The 21,045-nt window shown below is 45.7% G+C and overlaps 1 protein-coding gene across 1 annotated transcript in view; it reads left to right on the forward strand.

Annotated features, from left to right (window-relative positions):
- LOC147712145 (uncharacterized) overlaps positions 1-21,045 on the forward strand; it is a 936,609-nt gene that overhangs the window by 709,975 nt on the left and 205,589 nt on the right. The window contains exon 16 of the mRNA XM_086922921.1: positions 16,970-17,050. Coding sequence (XP_086779047.1) covers positions 16,970-17,050 — 81 coding nt within the window. The remainder of the gene's footprint in view (positions 1-16,969; positions 17,051-21,045) is intronic.

Below are 21,045 nucleotides of genomic sequence, written 5' to 3' on the forward strand. Positions count from 1 at the left end.
TCTGAGGATGCCATTTGGGCTGGCTCCGGCCGCATCGGCCTTCCAAAGAATAATGCAACATATCCTGATGAGTGTAGACCAATCCTTATGTTTCCAGGAGGATATTCTTATCTGTGGGTCCAATGAAAAAGAGCATGACTGTAATTTAAGACAAGTGTGTACTAAACTCAGAGAAGCAGGTCTCACTATCAAGAGGAGCAAATGCAAGATAGGGGTGGCATTGGTGGATTTCCTGGGTCATACACTCTCCAGTAAAGGCACGAAACCCAAAGTGGATCTTGTAGAGTCAGTAATAGAAGCTCCTTTTACCAATAAATAAAGATGAGATTAAATCATTCTTAGGTCTTGCAGAATATATGTCGAAGTTTATCAAGAACTTTACTGATGTAGTTCAAACCATACGAGATCTTTTAAAGAAGGAAGCTAAGTATATGTGGTTACCTGCTCATAACAGTGCATTCATAAATCTCAAAAGAGCAATTGCAACGGCACCTTGTATAGGCACCTTTGATTGTACAAAAGATACCCTACTCACCACTGATGCCAGTAATAGAGGCATTGGAGAAACACTCTCTCAGATGCAAAATGGCAAGGAAAATAGCCTTTGCTTCCGGGACACTCAAAGAGGCAGAAATCAACTATTATACCATAGAAAATGAATCTTTGTCCTGTTTCTGGGCAACTAATCATTTCAAATTATTTTTATGGGGCATACTGTTCAAACTGAGAACAGACCACAAACTTCTTTTGTCGCTATTTTCATCTAAAGATATCGAAAAGACAACACCCAGGATTGGAAAATGGCTGGTTTCTTTGCAAAATTTCAATTTTAAAATAGAGTATATTCCAGGCAACAAAAATCAAATGGCTGATTTTTAATCTCGTCTTCCGGTACTCAAGTCGGAGGAAGAAGATGTAGAAGATTTTTGAGGTCCTTCAAGTTACCATCCCTGCCATTCTTGAAGACGAGTGGAAGAAAGAAATGATGGAGGATTCCACTCTTAAATCTGTTGCAGGGAAAATCGAGAGTGGTGGGCCAAAGAAATGTGGAGACCTTCCATTTGAGTTGCAACCTTATTGGAATGTAAGTGAAGAGTTATCTATAATAGGTTCCAATGTATATATGTATATAAATCTGATAAAATAATACCGCCTGATAGTCTCGTAAAACGTATATCTGACCTAGCTCATAAAGGTCACCTGGGAAGGAACCTTACCAAAAGTAAGTTATGTTCAGGCTATTGGTTTCCAGGTATGGACACACATACTGAAGATCTGGTCAAAGGATGCAATGCGTGTGCAATCAGTGACAAAACCAAATGTACTAGAAGAGTACCATTAGAACCGGTACAAGTACCTATTAAGGCCTGGAAAAAGCTAGGTTTTGACATCATTGGGCCCGTACATATAGCTGGAGTGCAAGAAAGTTTCATTCTTATACTTATGGACTATTTTTCCAAATGCATTACCCTTAGGTTTGTGAACAAAATAGATACCAAAGTCATCAAACTTTTCCTGTCAGATACTTTTGCTAATGAAGGTATACCTCATACTCTCATCACTGACAATTGGGTTCAATTGGTCTCGGAGGAGATGGATGAGTTCCTAGCTAGTCTGGCTATAACACACATAACCACTCCATTGTACTGTCCCCGAGCCAATGGGTTGGTAGAACGCTGCAATAGGATGATCAAACCCATCTTCAGTCTATTAAGGACATGATTTGGTCATATGTCATAACTCCAAACAGTGTTACGGGTTATTCCCCCTTTTGTCTACTAAGAGGGCGCAAACCTGGGTCGAAACTTACTCCAAATTGGTTATTTGAAGACAATTCCTTTGTGTGTGATAAGAAAGAACTCACAAAAAGATTAAGCACCACCAGGAGAAATACAAACATCAGTATGATCACAGATCGGGAACAAAAACACATGAATGGAGAGTAGGCCAACAAGTTCTGTTAGGGAGGTGAAGGGGGGGATAGAAAAGGGATGACAACAGATCATAACACATCTCCCTTCCAAAATTAACAATGCCACATGCAAAAAGATAGACTATTTCATAACAATAACAAAATGGGTGATTGCCTTACAAGAATATAATTTTGAAATAAGGTACATACCAGGTATAGAAAATGGAGTAGCTGACAAGTTGTCTAGATTAGTGAGAGACCGAGACTGGTGAAGATTTTGAAGATGATGACGTTTGCATGTGCTTTGTGGATGAGGAGATTGTATCTGAGGATCAGTGGCGAGAAGAATTATCCTTTGATGCGGTGCTTTCTGTAGTTTTGCTTCTAGTCAATAAACGGTGGCATTCCAAAAAACAGGCCTCTGAGGAAGCTGGGGAATTTCGGGGTGTAAAAGATGAGTTGGGGGTGTGTGGTGATCTTTTACTTCGCGGGACAAGATTGGTACCTCCTCTAAAACTCTGCAGAAAATTGATCGATTTGGCTCATATTTCTCATTTAGGAATGTCGAAGACAAAGGAGAGGCTTTGTTCCTCTTATAGGTGGCCTGGCATGGATTTATTTGTAGAAAGGCTGGTAAGAGATTGTTTAGCATGTGCATTGTGTGAGAAGTCAAAAGATGTGAGGGTACAGCCTACGGTGGTCAGAGTGTTACCTCGTGGACCATGGAAGGAAATAGCCTTGGATATTATTGGCCCCATTCATTCTGAAGGGCAACAGTTGTTTGTCATAGTCTTTATAGACATGTTTTCGAGATGGCCAGAAGTTTGCTTTACAAGTGGGATTGAAACTAAAAATTTGATTGTGTTTTTGGAGAACCTCATGGCTAGGGAAGGCTACCCAGACACCATCTTAACTGACAATAATGTTCAATTGGTTTTACGAGAAATTGAAACTTTCTTAAAGAATAGTGGTATCAAGCACAAGAAGTGTTCCCTGTACCATCCTGAAACCAATGGCAGGGTGGAGAGGTTGAACAAAGTTTTGAAAGAGGTTATTACTTTGGCCAAAGGTAGTGGTCTTAATTGGAAGAAGGAGGTCATAAGGAAAGTGGAGATTTATAGGTTTACTCCACACAGAACAACGGGGAAATCTCCAGTTGCTTTGTTTAGAGGCAGATCTCCTTGTACTCTGGTGGAGCCATCATGGGTAAAAGACATGGAAGGAGATGCAGCTAAAAATGTACACACTGAATGGCGTGAGAGAGAGCTTGGGAAATCTTAGCAAGATAATCCTATTTTGATTAAAGAAAGGCTACTAAGGATACTGTGGTTGCGGTTGGTGACATGGTGGTTATCAAACAGCCTGGATTCAGTTCTACATTTTCCAAGCCCATTCGGGTAAATAAAGTGTTTAAGAATGCCATTAAGACTCAAGATCACTGCATTTGGAACTTGGGGAGAGTTGTTCCATACAATGAGCCTGTGTGTCTCTCTGATTCCTCTGTAAAGGGTAACGACAACCCGTTGCGTTGTCATTCCCAGATTGTCCTTTAGGGTCAGCAGGAAACCATCCTATTTGAAGGACTTTGTACAGTAAATTGTAAGTGCGAAGGACTTTGTACAATAGATTGTAGGTGCACAGTTTTAGCTTCTTTGTGCAATTTGTGGTCTTTTATCTTTTTATTTCTTTTTCTTTGTTAGCGCTGTAGGATTGTGTTTTTTTCTTCTTTTCTCTCTTTTCATCTTTTCTCTTCTCTCACTTCTCTCTTTATCCTCCCATTCTTTCTATTGTATACTCTGTTGGCATCTGTAGCTTGCTGTGCTGCCGTGCCACGGTTACCAGGGAATGTATTCTCTGTTTTGGCATCCTTGTTACAACTTGGGTTGGACGGTGATTATTTGAATGCCGGAGGGATGGTTGAGCGACTCAGTGGCGGGGACATGGATGTGATCTTCTTACTAAGGAATAAAGCTGTACTCCTATCTTCAACCTGCCTTGAGTAATATTTTCAGCTGATACCAGGATCTTACACTTGGTCTTCACCCAGAGGATTATCAGTCTCTCACATCTTGTTGTTGGTTAGTTGGTGTATCATTTTAATCTTCAGAAAGTGCTTCCATTGGAATGTGCAGGGAACTATTTTACATCCGAAAAGTAGATTCAGTCATCACAGTTTGTCACATTCAGTTTATCTCATATGTACATTTGATGCAGAAAGCAATCAATATTTGCTACTTTTTTCCCATACTGGCGAAACCATTAGGCCTTGCTTTAATGTGGCAAACAGTATATGTGCTTGCGGTGCATGCAAACAGCATTTGTACATGTCTATAGCTCCATAAGTCAGCTCACTAAATCTTGACCTATTGGCTTTGCCAATGCTTGTTGCAAATTGTATACAAAGGATGCTGGTGAGCTTGTCGTTAGAAGTTTGTGCATTCTAGACTTTATTGGTTGTGACTGTTTCATCTGTTTATGGCTCCAGCAACACCATTGCCTGTGAGTCTCTACTCAAGGGAGACACATGGGGCCCGATGTAGGTGGCCGTTTCAGGCCATTTACCGACCGGTTACGGCCGATTTCGGCTGTTTCCGACCGGTAAATGGCCAATCGGTATGTAGGGGCCTAAATCCAAGGCCACATGTAGGTAAATCTACATTTACAGAATCGGTAAAATTACCGATTCGGTAAAATACCGAATCGGTAATTTTTCCGATTCTGTAAATTCCATATGTAGGTGGGACTCTTCTGAGTCCCAAAGGCCTTAACAAATCGGTATTTTACCATGAAATCCAACTTCATGGTAAAATACTGATTCCGGTGTGCATGCACACCTATGTCATGTGACAGGCAGACCTGCCCTTAGGGCAGGTATGCCTGCCACATGGCACCTGTGCCTGTTTTGGGGGTGCCAGAGGGTGTCAAAGTGACACCCCCTGCACCCTTGTGAATTCTTTAATTACCGATTCGGTAAATACCGAATCGGTAATGCCTAATCATTCCTATGGGCTTCAAAGCCCATAGGAATGAATGGGCATTACCGATTCGGTATTTACCGAATCGGTAATTAAAGAATTGTTAAGGATTCGGTAACGAATCCAGATGTTGAGACCTACATACCATTTACCGATTTTGAAATACCGAATCGGTACAATTCGGTATTTTAAAATCGGTAAATGTTTTTTACCTACATCTGGCCATTGGTCTTTGCATGTGAAACAGAAGTGGAATTAGTGTGTGGTAAGTCTCACTTTGGTGCATTGGAGAAGAAAGAGGCCAAGGCCTTGGCCGACAGACTGTCTTTGGTTCAGTCTCACCAGGTCTCAGTTTGGATCCAGCTGAGTGTCAGGCAGTGCCCATTATAGAGAAATGTGTGGTCACTGGTCTGCCATACTGTAATATAGCCTAAAGACATCTTGTAAATAGCAATGGTCTCAGATTTAGGCATTATGGGGAAGTGCAAGATATGTCAAGCATAGCTACATTTTGGGGGGGGCATTGTCATTGCTGTTCAAGTAAAATTAAAGAGTACACAGATGGGATACTGTGGTTCCTCTGTGATAATGCTGGTGTGCTATCACATTGATAATATGCATGACAGTAGTGCAATAGTAAATTGCAGGTGTCAGGGATAGTGTTAACTTCAAAGTCTATGAGGTAATGTGTCCCAGAGACAAGATTAAAATAGCATTTCAAAATACAGTCAATAATAAGTGTAGGAAGGTAGATACCTGACTATGGTTACCCCCGACTTTTTGCCTGGTGTTTTGCTGGTTTTCCGACTTAGTTGACCTGGGGCCCTGCCAATCAGGACCCCAGGCCTACTGCTCTCTCTCTAAAATGGATTCCATGTACCTTAGGTACATTTCCAATTGGAATTGGGCCACCCTGTCAGACCCTGTAACTCAGGGCATCGGTGTACCCAGGGCCTACCAGGGGCTGAAGCATGTATTATGCCACCCCTGGATGGCCATCTAAATCTGACACAACTGGCTGCACGACAGCTGGGGCAACGTAGCGTACTCGCTCGTTGCTTTAGGTATAGTATCCCTATATCTAACCTCACAATGGACACCCGGGTTCCTATCAGTCACTCCTATGGCAGGCCTTGACAATCCTGAAGGCAGAGTGCATGGACCCGTGTGAATTGGGCTCTGGCACGAGCCGAGCCCGGTTGCAGCTTGCGGAACCAAGACCCAATGGCTGTTCCATGATAACGCGTATCATATCGGTAACTTCGGTATAGCGTTATCAAGACATGTCGAGTAAGGTGTCATACGAATCGGGATGCTGCCCCCTCACCAATTCTGGCGACGAGGTTAGCCTTCCGCCCTTCTAGAGGGACACAACATGTACGCAACTGTGAACCCTTGTTAAAGTTAACTAAAGCCTCAGCTCCACAAAATGGATGCTGCCACCACAGACACGAGTCTGACCTCCTGCTGCTGGGAGTCCTTCCAGCGAGGAGAGCTTGGACAAAGGGTTTCCTGTCCAGGGCGGTGTTCGCACCGTCCCAGACAGGGTTTGTGTATTCTGGGTAGGTAGGGCTTTACGAGAAGGTGACTGCGGAGTGGCACCCCGGTGCTCACTACGCATCTGCCGGTCAGAACCAGTTCCAGGGGCGCGCAGCCCCTGACCTGGGGAAAGTCCGGCAGGGGAGAGGGGTGTAACTACCCCCCTCCTTGGTCCCACCCCTAGGGCAGGACCTAGTCATATACCCACCCCTTTCTTTAGGATAAAGGCCGGAGCGGGGACCCTTCCAAATTAGATCATCTTTGAATCAAGAATACTTTCTACGAAAGGACTTCGAGACTCTTCTCAAGAGTTCTCCCTTGTGGCTAAGGAGTAGTCACCCTGCATCAGCGGGCACCATCTAAGAACTCTGCGGTTTGCTGCAAGTCCTTCCTCAAGGATCCGACGGCCCAGCTCGACGAGAACCGGCTTCCCTGGCACCTCTGACCTCTACCCACGTCGTCAGCTCAGCTGAGATCTGTGGGTGCGACGAGACCTCGAGGGACCGGCCATCATCAAAACCTGCACGCTTTCTTAATCAGCACGACCATCGAAGCAATTCTCTGGCGAGTGCTCTGGGGTCCCAGAAGCCCCGACCCTGAGCAGCTCCAGCACCGAAGTGCAGTCTCCCAGCATCTCCACGATCTGCGTGGGGCCCTTCTGCTCGCTGCTCAGCACGTTGTCTGGTCACTAGCCGCTGGCTTGTGCCCTTCTTTGACGACATCCGACAACCAACGCTGCTGGTCTGGTTGCTCCAGACTAGCCTTTGCTTCCTTCTTTGAGAGAAGCACCCCGGACCCTCCTGGTCCACTCAAGACGCCATTTTAGGCCCACCACGTGGCCCTGAAATCTGCAAAGGCTTGTTGCCCCAATCCTGGGCCCAGCGACGCCGACAGCATCAACCTTCGTGGGACAGCTCGCACCTCCATCCTGGTCGCCGACAACGCCTCCTGGTCCGTGAGACTGCAGAGCCTAGCGTCGCCCACTCACCTAGTTGAGGTGACGGCCATCCTGTGCCTTCCTGGTACCCACTGACTACTGGCTAGTAGTACGAACTTGGTCCCCTCTGCTTTCAGGTATCAACGATCACTGATCCAGGCTTGGATCTCTACGAACTATTCATCACTGGTCGCCGGCCAGCAACTCCTTTTCTTCAGGCTCCTGGCTCCTCAGCGAAGACCCCGACGCCTGTAAGACTTGTGCAGCCGCAGCCCTCGTGGCTAGGTAACTTCGGCATTTCGGTGCCTGCATAGCCTCCTTACTCTAGGGTCCCGAGTCCCTCGCTTCCGACTTGCCTTATCGGGTCCGCCCGAGACCATTAGAACTTTCCGTGCCCTCGGACATTTGTTTTAATTGTGCACTTGAAGTATTTTCTTAAGAGTTTTGTTCTGTGCTAAGTACCCTGTCCTCATAAAGAGTCCAGGGCTGTTGTGATTCTAATAAATACACTGTTTATTTTCATAACACTTGTGTGGTGTCCTTTCACTTGGTGTTCAAGGGGTATGTGATGGTATAACAGCTGGCTTAACACGCCCTCTAGAGTTTAGCCTGAAGACTGCTCGTATCCACGCTACTAGGATAGCTGGTCTAAGGTTGACTTACAACCAATCACCATAAGGGTCGTTTGGACCGATGCATAGTGGTCGCTAGAATAGCGAACGCTGCATATCGGGCCAACTTCTTACATTGGTGAGCAGCGGTTGGGATTTGAGCTTGCTGTTTATTTTCACGCGTATCCTAAGAATATCTTGTGAAAGATCGCATAAGTACTCCAGGTACATATAACTTAGCTTAGAATACTCTGAGTTCTACTGAACCAGCTGTTGTAGCTCCTCAAGGCTTAGCACACCTTGGCTACAACTCTTAGCAAGGGATCAGTAGGTAAACCCATAGTGTAGGTAGGTGCATCACTTACACCACACTAGAAGCAGCATGTCAGACAAAGGCGGAAACTCTGAGTCTCACCTCGTGTCAGTCGACCTTCCACAGGTCACCTCCAGATATGCTGCGCTTAGCTTTCACGAGATGCGACAGATCTGTACATCTCGAAAGCTAAAACAGGGTGCCAACCCTACCATTCCATTTCTGATTGGTCTCTTGGAGACTTATGATGCAAGGAGGGCGGGTAACACCGACCCTTCTCATCCAGAAGTGGATATGCCTCCCCTAGAGGGAACCCGAGGTGACCCTGACCTTATCCATCTCTCCGCCAAGGGCGAAGAGGAGGACGAGGAGCCAGAGACATCTGGGGACGAGGCAGACAAAGGTCCAGTAGTAGTTAGCCAGCTAACCCAGGACAACTTAAGCCGGCACGAGATTGGTACTAGGAGACCCCTGGGCCCTCTCTCGGGCCAGCTTAACATTGGGAACGGGCGAGTTAGATCTCTGTGGAGAGGCTCTAACAGATCCGTTCGAACCAATGGCTCTCGAGGCTCTGCTCGAAGAGGGATGACATCCCCTCAGAGGAGAGTGTACGAAGCGAAGGAGCGGGAAGTCAATCTGCGGATCGAAAGGGAAGAACTTGCCCTAGCCAAAGAGAGACTCGCCTTTGCTAGAGAGCAAGAATTGAGTGGGACAATTCCCACTGGTGGCAGCATTCCCCCACGGGAAAACAGGAGTTTAGACACTAGACACCTGAGTAAGATAGTGCCCCCCTTTAAGCAAGGGGACGACATCCACAAATGGATTGCTGCTTTGGAGCGGGCCTGCACTGTACAGTGCATCCCCCAGAGTCAGTGGGCAGCTATCTTGTGGCTCTCCTTTGAAGGTAAAGGTGGAGATAAGCTCCTCACTACTAGAGTCGAGGATGCTAACAATTACCAGGTCCTGAAGAACACACTGATTGATGGGTTCGGCCTAACCACTGAGCAGTACAGGTTGCTGTTCAGGGATACCCAGAAAACTTAGTCTCAGGACTGGTCTGACTTTGTCGATTGTGCCACTAAGGCTTTTGAAGGCTGGCTACTGGGAAGTAAGGTTACTGATTTTAAAGGATTGTACAATCTAATTATGAGAGAGCAAATCTTAAGTAATTGTCAGAACCAGTTATTACACCAGCACCTGGTAGACTCTGATCTGACCTCTCCACAAAAATTGGGTAAGAGGGCGGACAAATGGGTCAGAACCAGGGTCAGGCCTAAGAACCAGGGTGGTGACCAAAAGAAGGAATCGACCAAGCCTCAAGAGAAGAGTGGGAATAAATCTTCTGATCAAACCACAGGGCCCCAAAATTCCTCTGAAAAGGGTGGGTCCCCAACTTCTCCCAAAACCCAAAAGAAACCTTATTGTCACACCTGCAAACAGGTGGGCCATTACAAAACTGACAGCAGTTGTCCCAAGGCCAACAACAATAAGGAGAACATACCCCCAAATAAAGCTTCCCAGCCTCCTGTTACTACTAGTAGTAATCCCCCAGGTGGTGGGAGTGCCCCCAAGAATCTGGGTGCATTTTCTTTGGGAGTACCTGGGGACTCTGGCGTAACCAGGTCCCCTGACTTAGATACTCTTGTCTGTGAGACTGGCATGGGGTTTGCCAACTTCACAGCCTGTCCCAACACTTTTGGCAGGTACAGACAAGAGCCCCTCATCAATGGTTCAAAAGTTGAGGCCTACCGAGACACAGGGGCTAGCATCACCATGGTGGCTGAGAGCCTAGTCCCCTCAAGGCAACTTATGCCTGGTGCCACATACCAGGTAGTGAACATTGATGGAGTACAGAGAGATCATCCCATAGCAGTGATAAATCTCAGCTGGGGAGGTGTCACTGGTCACAAGAGAGTGGCAGTGTCACCAAACTTGCCTGTAGATTGCCTACTGGGGAATGATTTAGAGACCTCAGCCTGGGCTGAGGTAGAGCAAGAAACCCATTTTAAAATGGTAAACCTCCATGGTAAGGGTAGTGGGGCAGTGATAGCCACAGCCCCAGTCCAAGATGTCCTCCCTGAACAGGTCAGGAGGGCTGTGCCAGTCACAGCCCTATCCCCGAAAGATGCCTTTCCTGAACAGGTTGGCAAGGCTGTGATGGTCACAGCCAAAACCCAAACTGAGTCCCTTCCTGAAAAGGTTGGTGGAGTTGTGATGGCCACAGCTCAAACTCAGACAGATAACAGTGTTGTGAAGCCTGAAACTATGGATCGCTCCACTCAGACAGAGAGCATTGAGGAGGAAGAAAAGTCTTCCCCCTCCCAGACACTAGGTGAGAGCCAGCCTCCTCAGGGAACTGACTCTACCCCTGGTGAAGGGACTGCCCCAGAGGTAGTCAGGCCTAGCCTGGCAGAGCCCCTGATGACAGTGGAACCTTCCCAGGTGGGACCCAGTCTGGAGCAGGTAACCTGCCCCTCTCTACCCTGCCTCAGTCAGCCCAGGGCTGTAGAGGTCAGGGAGGCCAGTGGTGGACCCCAAAGGGCCCCCTGTCCAAAAGAATTTCCCAATCAGCAGATTAGGATCACTGAAGCTAGTAGTCCTAGCCAAGTGAAAATAAAACACACTCCTGAGGGATCCCCCTTAAACTTAGTTAGGGAACTCCCCCAGCTGGACACTGTTGGGCACAGCCAAACCTGGGGCCTAAAAACCCCAAACCTGACCTGTCCCCCCAGTAAGCCAAACAGAGGGACTCAGCCTCCAGCTTTAGGTAGCCAGAGGTTGACCCTGAGAGCTCATAGCAACTCAGTACTGGAAAGAAAGGCACATATGGTAGATAGTGATGGGAGGAAGTTGAGCCCAACAGTAGTGGAATCTCACTTCAGTACTCCATTCCCACACCAGCCTTTTACTTTGCCAAAACACACCACAGGTAGTGATTCCCTATGGTGGAGACCCTCAGATACCCTTAGGGTGAGGGGTTGCTTAGTGGACCATGATACAGGGGGTAACCATGCCAGTGCATGTACCACCTCATATGGCCACTCAGGCAATATAGGCTTACCTGGACAAGGATAGCCTTATCTCCTTTCGTTTGGGGGGGGGGTTGTGTAGGAAGGTAGATACCTGACTATGGTTACCCCCGACTTTTTGCCTGGTGTTTTGCTGGTTTTCCGACTTAGTTGACCTGGGGCCCTGCCAATCAGGACCCCAGGCCTACTGCTCTCTCTCTAAAATGGATTCCATGTACCTTAGGTACATTTCCAATTGGAACTGGGCCACCCTGTCAGACCCTGTAACTCAGGGCATCGGTGTACCCAGGGCCTACCAGGGGCTGAAGCATGTATTATGCCACCCCTGGATGGCCATCTAAATCTGACACAACTGGCTGCACGACAGCTGGGGCAACGTAGCGTACTCGCTCGTTGCTTTAGGTATAGTATCCCTATATCTAACCTCACAATGGACACCCGGCTTCCTATCAGTCACTCCTATGGCAGGCCTTGACAATCCTGAAGGCAGAGTGCATGGACCCGTGTGAATTGGGCTCTGGCACGAGCCGAGCCCGGTTGCAGCTTGCGGAACCAAGACCCAATGGCTGTTCCATGATAACGCGTATCATATCGGTAACTTCGGTATAGCGTTATCAAGACATGTCGAGTAAGGTGTCATACGAATCGGGATGCTGCCCCCTCACCAATTCTGGCGACGAGTATAGCCTTCCGCCCTTCTAGAGGGACACGACATGTACGTAACTGTGAACCCCGGTTAAAGTTAACTAAAGCCTCAGCTCCACAAAATGGATGCTGCCACCACAGACACGAGTCTGACCTCATTGCTGCTGGGAGTCCTTCCAGCGAGGAGAGCTTGGACAAAGGGTTTCCTGTCCAGGGCGGTGTTCGCACCGTCCCAGACAGGGTTTGTGTATTCTGGGTAGGTAGGGCTTTGCGAGAAGGTGACTGCGGAGTGGCACCCCGGTGCTCACTACGCATCTGCCGGTCAGAACCAGTTCCAGGGGCGCGCAGCCCCTGACCTGGGGAAAGTCCGGCAGGGAAGAGGGGTGTAACTACCCCCCTTCTTGGTCCCACCCCTAGGGCAGGACCTAGTCATGTACCCACCCCTTTCTTTAGGATAAAGGCCGGAGCGGGGACCCTTCCAAATTAGATCATCTTTGAATCAAGAATACTTTCTACGAAAGGACTTCGAGACTCTTCTCAAGATTTCTCCCTTGTGGCTAAGGAGTAGTCACCCTGCATCAGCGGGCACCATCTAAGAACTCTGCGGTTTGCTGCAAGTCCTTCCTCAAGGATCCGACGGCCCAGCTCGACGAGAACTGGCTTCCCTGGCACCTCTGACCTCTACCCACGTCGTCAGCTCAGCTGAGATCTGTGGGTGCGACGAGACCTCGAGGGACCGGCCATCATCAAAACCTGCACGCTTTCTTAATCAGCACGACCATCGAAGCAATTCTCTGGCGAGTGCTCTGGGGTCCGAGAAGCCCCGACCCTGAGCAGCTCCAGCACCGAAGTGCAGTCTCCCAGCATCTCCACGATCTGCGTGGGGCCCTTCTGCTCGCTACTCAGCACGTTGTCTGGTCACTAGCCGCTGGCTTGTGCCCTTCTTTGACGACATCCGACAACCAACGCTGCTGGTCTGGTTGCTCCAGACTGGCCTTTGCTTCCTTCTTTGAGAGAAGCACCCCGGACCCTCCTGGTCCACTCAAGACGCCATTTTAGGCCCACCACGTGGCTCTGAAATCTGCCAAGGCTTGTTGCCCCAATCCTGGGCCCAGCCACGCCGACAGCATCAACCTTCGTGGGACAGCTCGCACCTCCATCCTGGTCGCCGACAACGCCTCCTGGTCCGTGAGACTGCAGAGCCTAGCGTCGCCCACTCACCTAGTTGAGGTGACGGCCATCCTGTGCCTTCCTGGTACCCACTGACTACTGGCTAGTAGTACGAACTTGGTCCCCTCTGCTTTCAGGTATCAACGATCACTGATCCAGGCTTGGATCTCTACGAACTATTCATCACTGGTCGCCGGCCAGCAACTCCTTTTCTTCCGGCTCCTGGCTCGTCAGCGAAGACCCCGACGCCTGTAAGACTTGTGCAGCCGCAGCCCTCGTGGCTAGGTAACTTCGGCATTTCGGTGCCTGCATAGCCTCCTTACTCTAGGGTCCCGAGTCCCTCGCTTCCGACTTGCCTTATCGGGTCCGCCCGAGACCATTAGAACTTTCCGTGCCCTCGGGCATTTGTTTTAATTGTGCACTTGAAGTATTTTCTTAAGAGTTTTGTTCTGTGCTAAGTACCCTGTCCTCATAAAGAGTCCAGGGCTGTTGTGATTCTAATAAATACACTGTTTATTTTCATAACACTTGTGTGGTGTCCTTTCACTTGGTGTTCAAGGGGTATGTGATGGTATAACAGCTGGCTTAACACGCCCTCTAGAGTTTAGCCTGAAGACTGCTCGTATCCACGCTACTAGGATAGCTGGTCTAAGGTTGACTTACAACCAATCACCATAAGGGTCGTTTGGACCGATGCATAGTGGTCGCTAGAATAGCGAACGCTGCATATCGGGCCAACTTCTCACAATAAGGCTGACTCAAAAAGGGAGTTCGAGATCAGAAATGTAGACGAAACCATGAAGATTTATTAGTATTTAAAGTGCAATGCAGAAAATAGGAAAGTGCAAATGAATCAGCAAGCTCATTGAATTAAAGTAGGTACATAGAAGTAAATTTCCTGAAAGCTCAGAAATAATGCAATAATGAGCAAAAATTAGGTAATTAGACTAAATCTCAAACATGCAGCAAGCCAATATCAAAATCTGGCAGCATCTCCTTAGTAGAGACCCATAACAACCTAACCTGGCCGATCCTAAATTCAAGGGTTAAACTTTATATAGCACGATCTTACCCGTCGCTCGTTTCTGCGATCTCAGAAGAAAGGAAATTTAAGGAAACTTGTTATGATAACATTCAATTTACATTCTGTCATTTTTATTGAAACTTATTAATTTTAATATGGAAAACATTTTAAAGTGTTGTTTTAATTCTGTTTATTTATTCGAGTGCTTGTGGCTACACAGTATTTTTTGTTTTTCCGTCTGGTGCGAACACGAATAAATCAGAAGGTTTTCCGATGCGTGAGGTGGCCACATACAGTTGTCCATGTGAGAAGCACAGATTCAACAAATCTAGTCCACACACTTGCAGCGATTGTCCTTGTGCTTTGTTGATGGTCATTGCAAAAGCGAGTCGCACCGGAAACTGTAAACGTTCAGTATTGGAAAGTATATATATATATTTTTTTTTTTGGGCCATAAACCTTTGCGGGAGTGTACTCAACAACTCCCCAAAGTTTCATGCCGATCGGATGAAGGGTGTAGTAATGCATAAAGGACAAACAGACATTCTTTCATTTTTATATATAGAGATAGATAGGAATTCATGAAAACTGCAAAGTCAGCATGGTGTGAGCATTTCTACAACAAAACCATATTTGATAGTTTTTCAATGTCACGTAACCCTACCATCTAAGCACTTGCCCTTAAAATGAATATTGATTCCTCCTTCTGACCTAATGCCAACCGGAGGTGTCAGAACAAACGATACATAAACAACAAAAGCAATTGTGAATGAATGTAATACAGTATGCTAGCAGGAAGATCCTTGAAAGTAAAAAAAAAAGTCTCCCCCTACAAGTTCTTTAAGAATGTCTCATACAAAATAAACAGTGCACATCTTGCTGCACGTGGTATCGAACGAGAAAATATAAACACAGAACGAACATCATGATTGAGGAGCCATTTTAACAAAAATGGAGATTAGGCTTAACTCGGCCTAGTCAGTCTAAGCCAGAAGAAACATACTCAAATACATCATTATGATGATTGTGTTTCAATTGCAATAGCTCTGTCAGTATATATGTGGAAATTCAAACCCACTAATACTAATATTGATGCACATTTTAGTTCAATTATGGAAAACGTTCACAAAATCAGCAATACTTTCTGTGGCGGCAAGAAGATCCATGTACTATGTGCAAGTGATCAAATGAATGCATATGTATTGGATCTGCAAATTTCACTTTTAATTACTGTGTTGGTTTGGAAAATTCATGGTTTCTTGAACATCTTGAGCTCAAGGACAGGTGCAACAGAGGAGTTTGGGTACTAAAAGGGTTTTCTGGGTGTTCCGTCATTTCTTTGTTGTAACAGTCCCTCCAATGAATGATGTCACAAAAGGTCTAAAAATGTTAGATGCTATCATCAACCAGACCGAGAGAGAGATAGGAACGCCACCTTCCCCTGGCCAGTGACTAAGCCGCTGCTGTTGGATCATTTTCATGTGAGATGCCAACCTGCAATATATTGGGAAGTCGTTCATATTACAACTGACTGGAATTGGAGACACACACGCCATTTCTGTTGCCAGTGATCTAGTCGCTGCTGGATTGATTATCGCATTTGAAACGCTGAGTGAAGACATATTTGAGAGTTGTCAGTATTGGTTGAACAACTTGATTCATCATAGTCTTCTTCACCTCCGGCTGGAGGTTGTTGATATATATGTGCAACTAGTCCTGATGATGGTCCTATGGATTTGCTTTAACCAACGAGGGACCGAAAAGTCGACGCACGGCACCACTTTATTTGTTTCATTGTTTGAATATTTGTTACAATGAATGAATTATGTTATAACTACACCCTTTTCGCATGGTAGTGTGTTCCCCATGGAAAAAACATAAGGTGTCCAATACTACAAGAAAAAGTGTATATATTGTGTAGTATTTTTGTTGCCATAAAAAACGTTTTGATAAAGACAAAATAAAATAACAGTTCCTAAACTGTAATTTCCTTGCTGCTTTATAAATACATGATCACTATTGTGACTGATATTGATTGAAGAATATTGTGAAAATAATTCCTACGGGGACAACTTGTAATTGTGTTGTTAATCATCAACCAAAGACAGATTCTGGAATGCCTATTCTTGGTGATTTCTAGCAATACAGAACTGGGTAGTGAGAACCTTTTTATTTTCTGTAGACTGTGTTGACCCTTTAATATTGTGGATAAATTAATGTGGAGATGATAGCATTTCCTGGATCTTTACTCATAACTAACCTTTATGCAATCTCTGGCAGAGAAGGGATGCTAGAAAGCTGTAAGAGCATATTCTACAACAGTGGCGGCTGTTACATTTTGTGGTGAGCACATCAAAAATTACATGAAACCCTTTAAAAATAAACTTCCCTTTGATGATCTTCTGCAGCACAGCACACTTTCGGCTCAGCTGCAAATACAACCAAAGTGCCTCCTGCTTCGCGCTGCGTCCTGGATGTTAGCATCCAAGCACTGCTTTCTTGCTGCTTAAAATGCTAAACAGCATAGGAGCAGTGCTAAGATTGGCTGAAGCAGGCAAACACAATGCTGGAAGTAGTTTATCCAAGAGTTCTACTGGACAAAAGACTCGCCTAGATGTGCATTAAAGCAGCTGTCTAACAGTGGCTGCTCTCAGAACAGCCGACACTCAACAGTTATATACAAGACTGCAGTCACACTTCAAGGATAATCAGGCTATCTTTGTGCCACATTTGTAAATCACCAGAGAGTCTTAAGAGACCTACATCTTTCAGCTGCACCTTTTGTGATTGGAGTCTGTGTTTCCTTGTTTTCAGAGTGCCAGTTTGTCCAGACTTGAGGCTCATTTTGAAAAACAGCTGCAGTATCAAAGAGAAGAGCCCCGTGGAATGTCTCTGGTAAGTGTCACCTCATACTGTCATACTGTCATGTGGTAGGGGAACCCACATTATTGTGCAATGTTGGTAAGTAGGTCTGCATATCCTCAGTGAGGAGGTGGGCCTGGGTCATTGTTTGGGCTCACATTGCTGGGAGCCATCAGTTGTTAGGTGGGCATTTGTATTACGTGCTGTCAATTAGGAGGTAGGTCAGTTTCACTAAATACAGTCAGTTGGTAAGTGGGCTCTAGGTTATTGGAGGTGGTGCCTTTTAGGTGGGCCTGTATTAGTGAATATTGTTGTTAGGTAGGTTATTAGGGCTCATAGTACAATGCTGGTTGGCAGTTTGGGTCATGACAATTCATGCTATTTGTAGACAGGCCTGCTGGAGAGGCTGAAGCAGGTTGGCAAGTTAAGGGGTATCCAGGGTAAATTAGACTCTATGCACCTCTGGACTGCAGATTTTAATCTAATCACGAGTACCATTAATAAAATTAATTTGATATAACCTTGAGAAAATGTTAGTTATCTGGATCCATGTTATTGTCCCGTGTGAATTTCCAAAGAACTCCCTCAAATTGTAGTGTAGTTCCTATATTCCCAATAGGCTCTGCACATTGGAATAATATATCCTATAGATGTGACGTAGGACTTAAGTCGACTAGGTCTCTATCGAATATATATTAGACTTAATTGTGAGTGCCAGCTAGCTCCTTCAACGTTGAACAAAACAAAACCTAATACATAGGATTTTCGTCCTACTCAGTAATGGCGGATATTGTATCCTTTTACCCACTTCAGACGTCTATTGGAGTATTTTATGGGAAAAGGGGGCTTTGTGAAAAGGACAACTGAGTTACTCTAGTATCTAGCATTAAATTAGTGCCTTACCAAACGTTGGGCGCCATGTAGTGTAGTTCCTAAATTCCCAATAGGCTCTGCGCATTGGAATAATATATCCTATAGATGTGACGTAGGACTTAAGTCGACTAGGTCTCTATCGAATATATATTAGACTTAATTGTGAGTGCCAGCTAGCTCAGAGGTCACTAGAAACCTTCTCGAATACACAAGAAGGGATTAGTTTCTGACAACTGCATAAACATGACAACTTTGTTTCCCCAAGAATAAAACTGATCTTCAAAGTTGTGGAAACAATAGATATATATTTTACTCAGTCAATCGTGCATGCTTTGTTTCACCAGAGGTGCAGAGAAATAGAGAGACGGGAGTTTTCAATAAAGGTATTTATTGAACAGTCTTTTTTCTCATGCAGAAGAAATGAACTGCTACAATCGTAATACTGGCTGTAAAGTATAATGCGTACAGCAAGAAGAGTATTTTGAAATATTACTGTAAAAGCATGGTATGGTTTCTAAGCCATAAAATACATACATAAATAACAGAGACTAAAAGTACTCAACTGGTGCTTCTAAAATACGCCTACCCCAATGTACCTAACCTAAGTCTAGTATGAGGGAAGAAGTCACGGAGGTTTAGCATAGGTTTAGTTTCTTTGCCAAGAATCTATCCAAGATTTCTCTTAGGGTCTAATCAGCTTCATACCTTGGTTTAGAATGAAGAAGGTCTGGTATCTCTGACTCCGGACTCGATTTCATAACACCCCAATTTCCTAACAAGGGGAGCTTGGAAACACAGGAGCTGGATTCTCAGAGAGAGAAAGGCAGCCTCTCTGTCAGTGCGTCAGCTGGAGGGTCGGCTTCCTTCGGCACTTGCTGTAGCGAGATGCATCGAGCAAGTAGATAGTCGAACTGCTCCGAATCACTGTGTGTTTGCTAGAGCAAGTGTAGGCATATTTATACCCTGAAGGTGCCTGGATTGACGTATGGTCGGACATACCGTCAACAAAGAACGGTAGTTCTTTGAAAATGCCATGATTTCTAGGATAAATTAATATTCAAGAAAGTGGATGTCCCTGACTGCTGAAGCCGAGTTTTCCAAGAAATCGTTGTGGCTTTTTGGAACTAGTGGAAGTAGCCATGCCTGTATTAGGACCGCATCGGCTATGTCTTAACATGGGTATGATTTCTATGCCTATATAAGGGTAATGTGAATAATACCTATATAAGGGCATGAATCGTGAAAATTACACTATGGTCCTAAAACGCTATATAACACCCACTCCACTTTATTACGTTTGACATTACTAAATACTAAGCAAAGACATATCCAAAGCATGTGTTTACAATCCCACCCAAAAGAGATAAAATGCATTAAAAATGGTTGTACACGAAAATGAGCATTTGTGCTGCACGTATTTAAAAAGCATTATTTTCATTCAAAGCATGTAGTGTGACATTGGAAAAAATGCTTATCAGAATGAGTTATGAAATAACATTTATGAAATGGCTCTGAAATACAGAAGAAAGGTCGAGACCATTTCATGACAGAATATAAAAACTGTTTTGATTGTGCCCAAAAAAAAAAATTCAATTTGTAAAAAGTTAAATCGAGGAAATATAATAATAATAATAATAATAATAAAGGATTTTATAAAGCGCCTGGTGACGCCATCCCGGCGTGTCCCCGCGCTGTGGAGAGAGTAGCAGGAGAAAGTGAGAGACCTATAGGGTAAAGAGGTGGGTTTTTAAAAGTCTCCTAAATAAGGTTTCTTTCTCTGCCAATCTGATGTACAGAGGCAGAGAGTTCCAATTTTTAGCCGCCAGCGCACGAAAGGAGCGCCCACCCATTCTAGCTTTGTTTATCCGGGGGGCACTCAGAAGCCCGGTACCCTTAGAGCGCAATTCTCTGTAGGGCACATAGGGGATCGCAAGATCCTTCAGGTATTCAGGGGCTACCTGAGAGGTTATCCTGTAACATATTAGGAGCGCTTTGAACAGGATCCTCTTTTTTATAGGGAGCCAGTGAAGGGCATCCAGGGCGGGTTTGGAGGCAGCTCTTTTGGGTAGCCGGAGGACCAGCCGGGCTGCCGTGTTCTGGAGAACCTGCAGCTTTCTGATGTTCTTCTCGGTAGTCCCTAAGAGTAGAACATTACCGTAATCGATACGGGAGGTGACTAGAGCTTGGGTCATCGTGCGTCTGGCCTCTAAAGGAAGGAGGTCCAGGGTCCGGTTTAAGGTCTTCAGTACACCAAAGCATTTCCCTGCTAGCTTCTGGACGTGACTATCAAAGGCGAGTCTGGGATCAACCCATACACCCAAGTTCTTTGCTTCCTTGCAAGGAGAAGGTATAGGGCCTAGACAAGGAGGCCACCAGTCCAGGGTCCAACTAGCCGTGTTACCCCCTATCACAAGAACCTCTGTTTTAGAGCCATTGAGCTTCAGGCAGTGTTGGTTCATCCAGCCTGCAAGCTCCTGCATGCAAGTTTTAAAATTAGCAGCGGCCAGGGTGGGTGCCTGGGATAGGGAGATGAGGAGTTGGGTATCGTCGGCATAAGATACTAATTTTATGCCGTACGATTGAACCACCTCCGCTAGCGGAGCCATATAAAGGTTAAACAGGGTGGGGCTCAGGGCAGAGCCCTGAGGCACCCCCTGTTCTAGGGTAATGCTGTCTGAGAGGAAATTACCTCTCTGAACCTGGAAACTACGATCTATGAGGAAGGATTTAAGCCATCTCAATGCCGCCTTGGTGACCCCAGCCTGGTTTAGACACTGTAGCAAGATGGAGTGAGCTACAGTGTCAAACGCAGCACTGAGGTCCAGCATTATGAGCGCCATCGTATGACCCTCGTCAGCTCCTGCCCGTAGAGTTTCCGTAGCTCTCAGGAGGGCTGTCTCGGTGGAGTAATTAGTCGGGAAACCAGACTGGGAGCTCTAAAGTTAGAAGTTTTGTTTTGAAAAGTGAAGGTCGATTTCAGAGTTCATCAGAACGCTGTGGGCTAACTTCAAAAGCCATTCTCACTGTTAGCAGAAAACATTGTCTTCTAAGTTTGAAAAGAATTTGTCTACTATTGTAGGTGAAAGTTGGACTACCTCGTTAAGCAGATCAATTGTACACAGATGAGAAGCATCGCCGTCAGCGTCAGTCGCATT

Source organism: Lissotriton vulgaris, chromosome 5 (assembly GCF_964263255.1).
Source record: "Lissotriton vulgaris chromosome 5, aLisVul1.2, whole genome shotgun sequence".
Lineage (NCBI taxonomy): Eukaryota > Metazoa > Chordata > Amphibia > Caudata > Salamandridae > Lissotriton > Lissotriton vulgaris.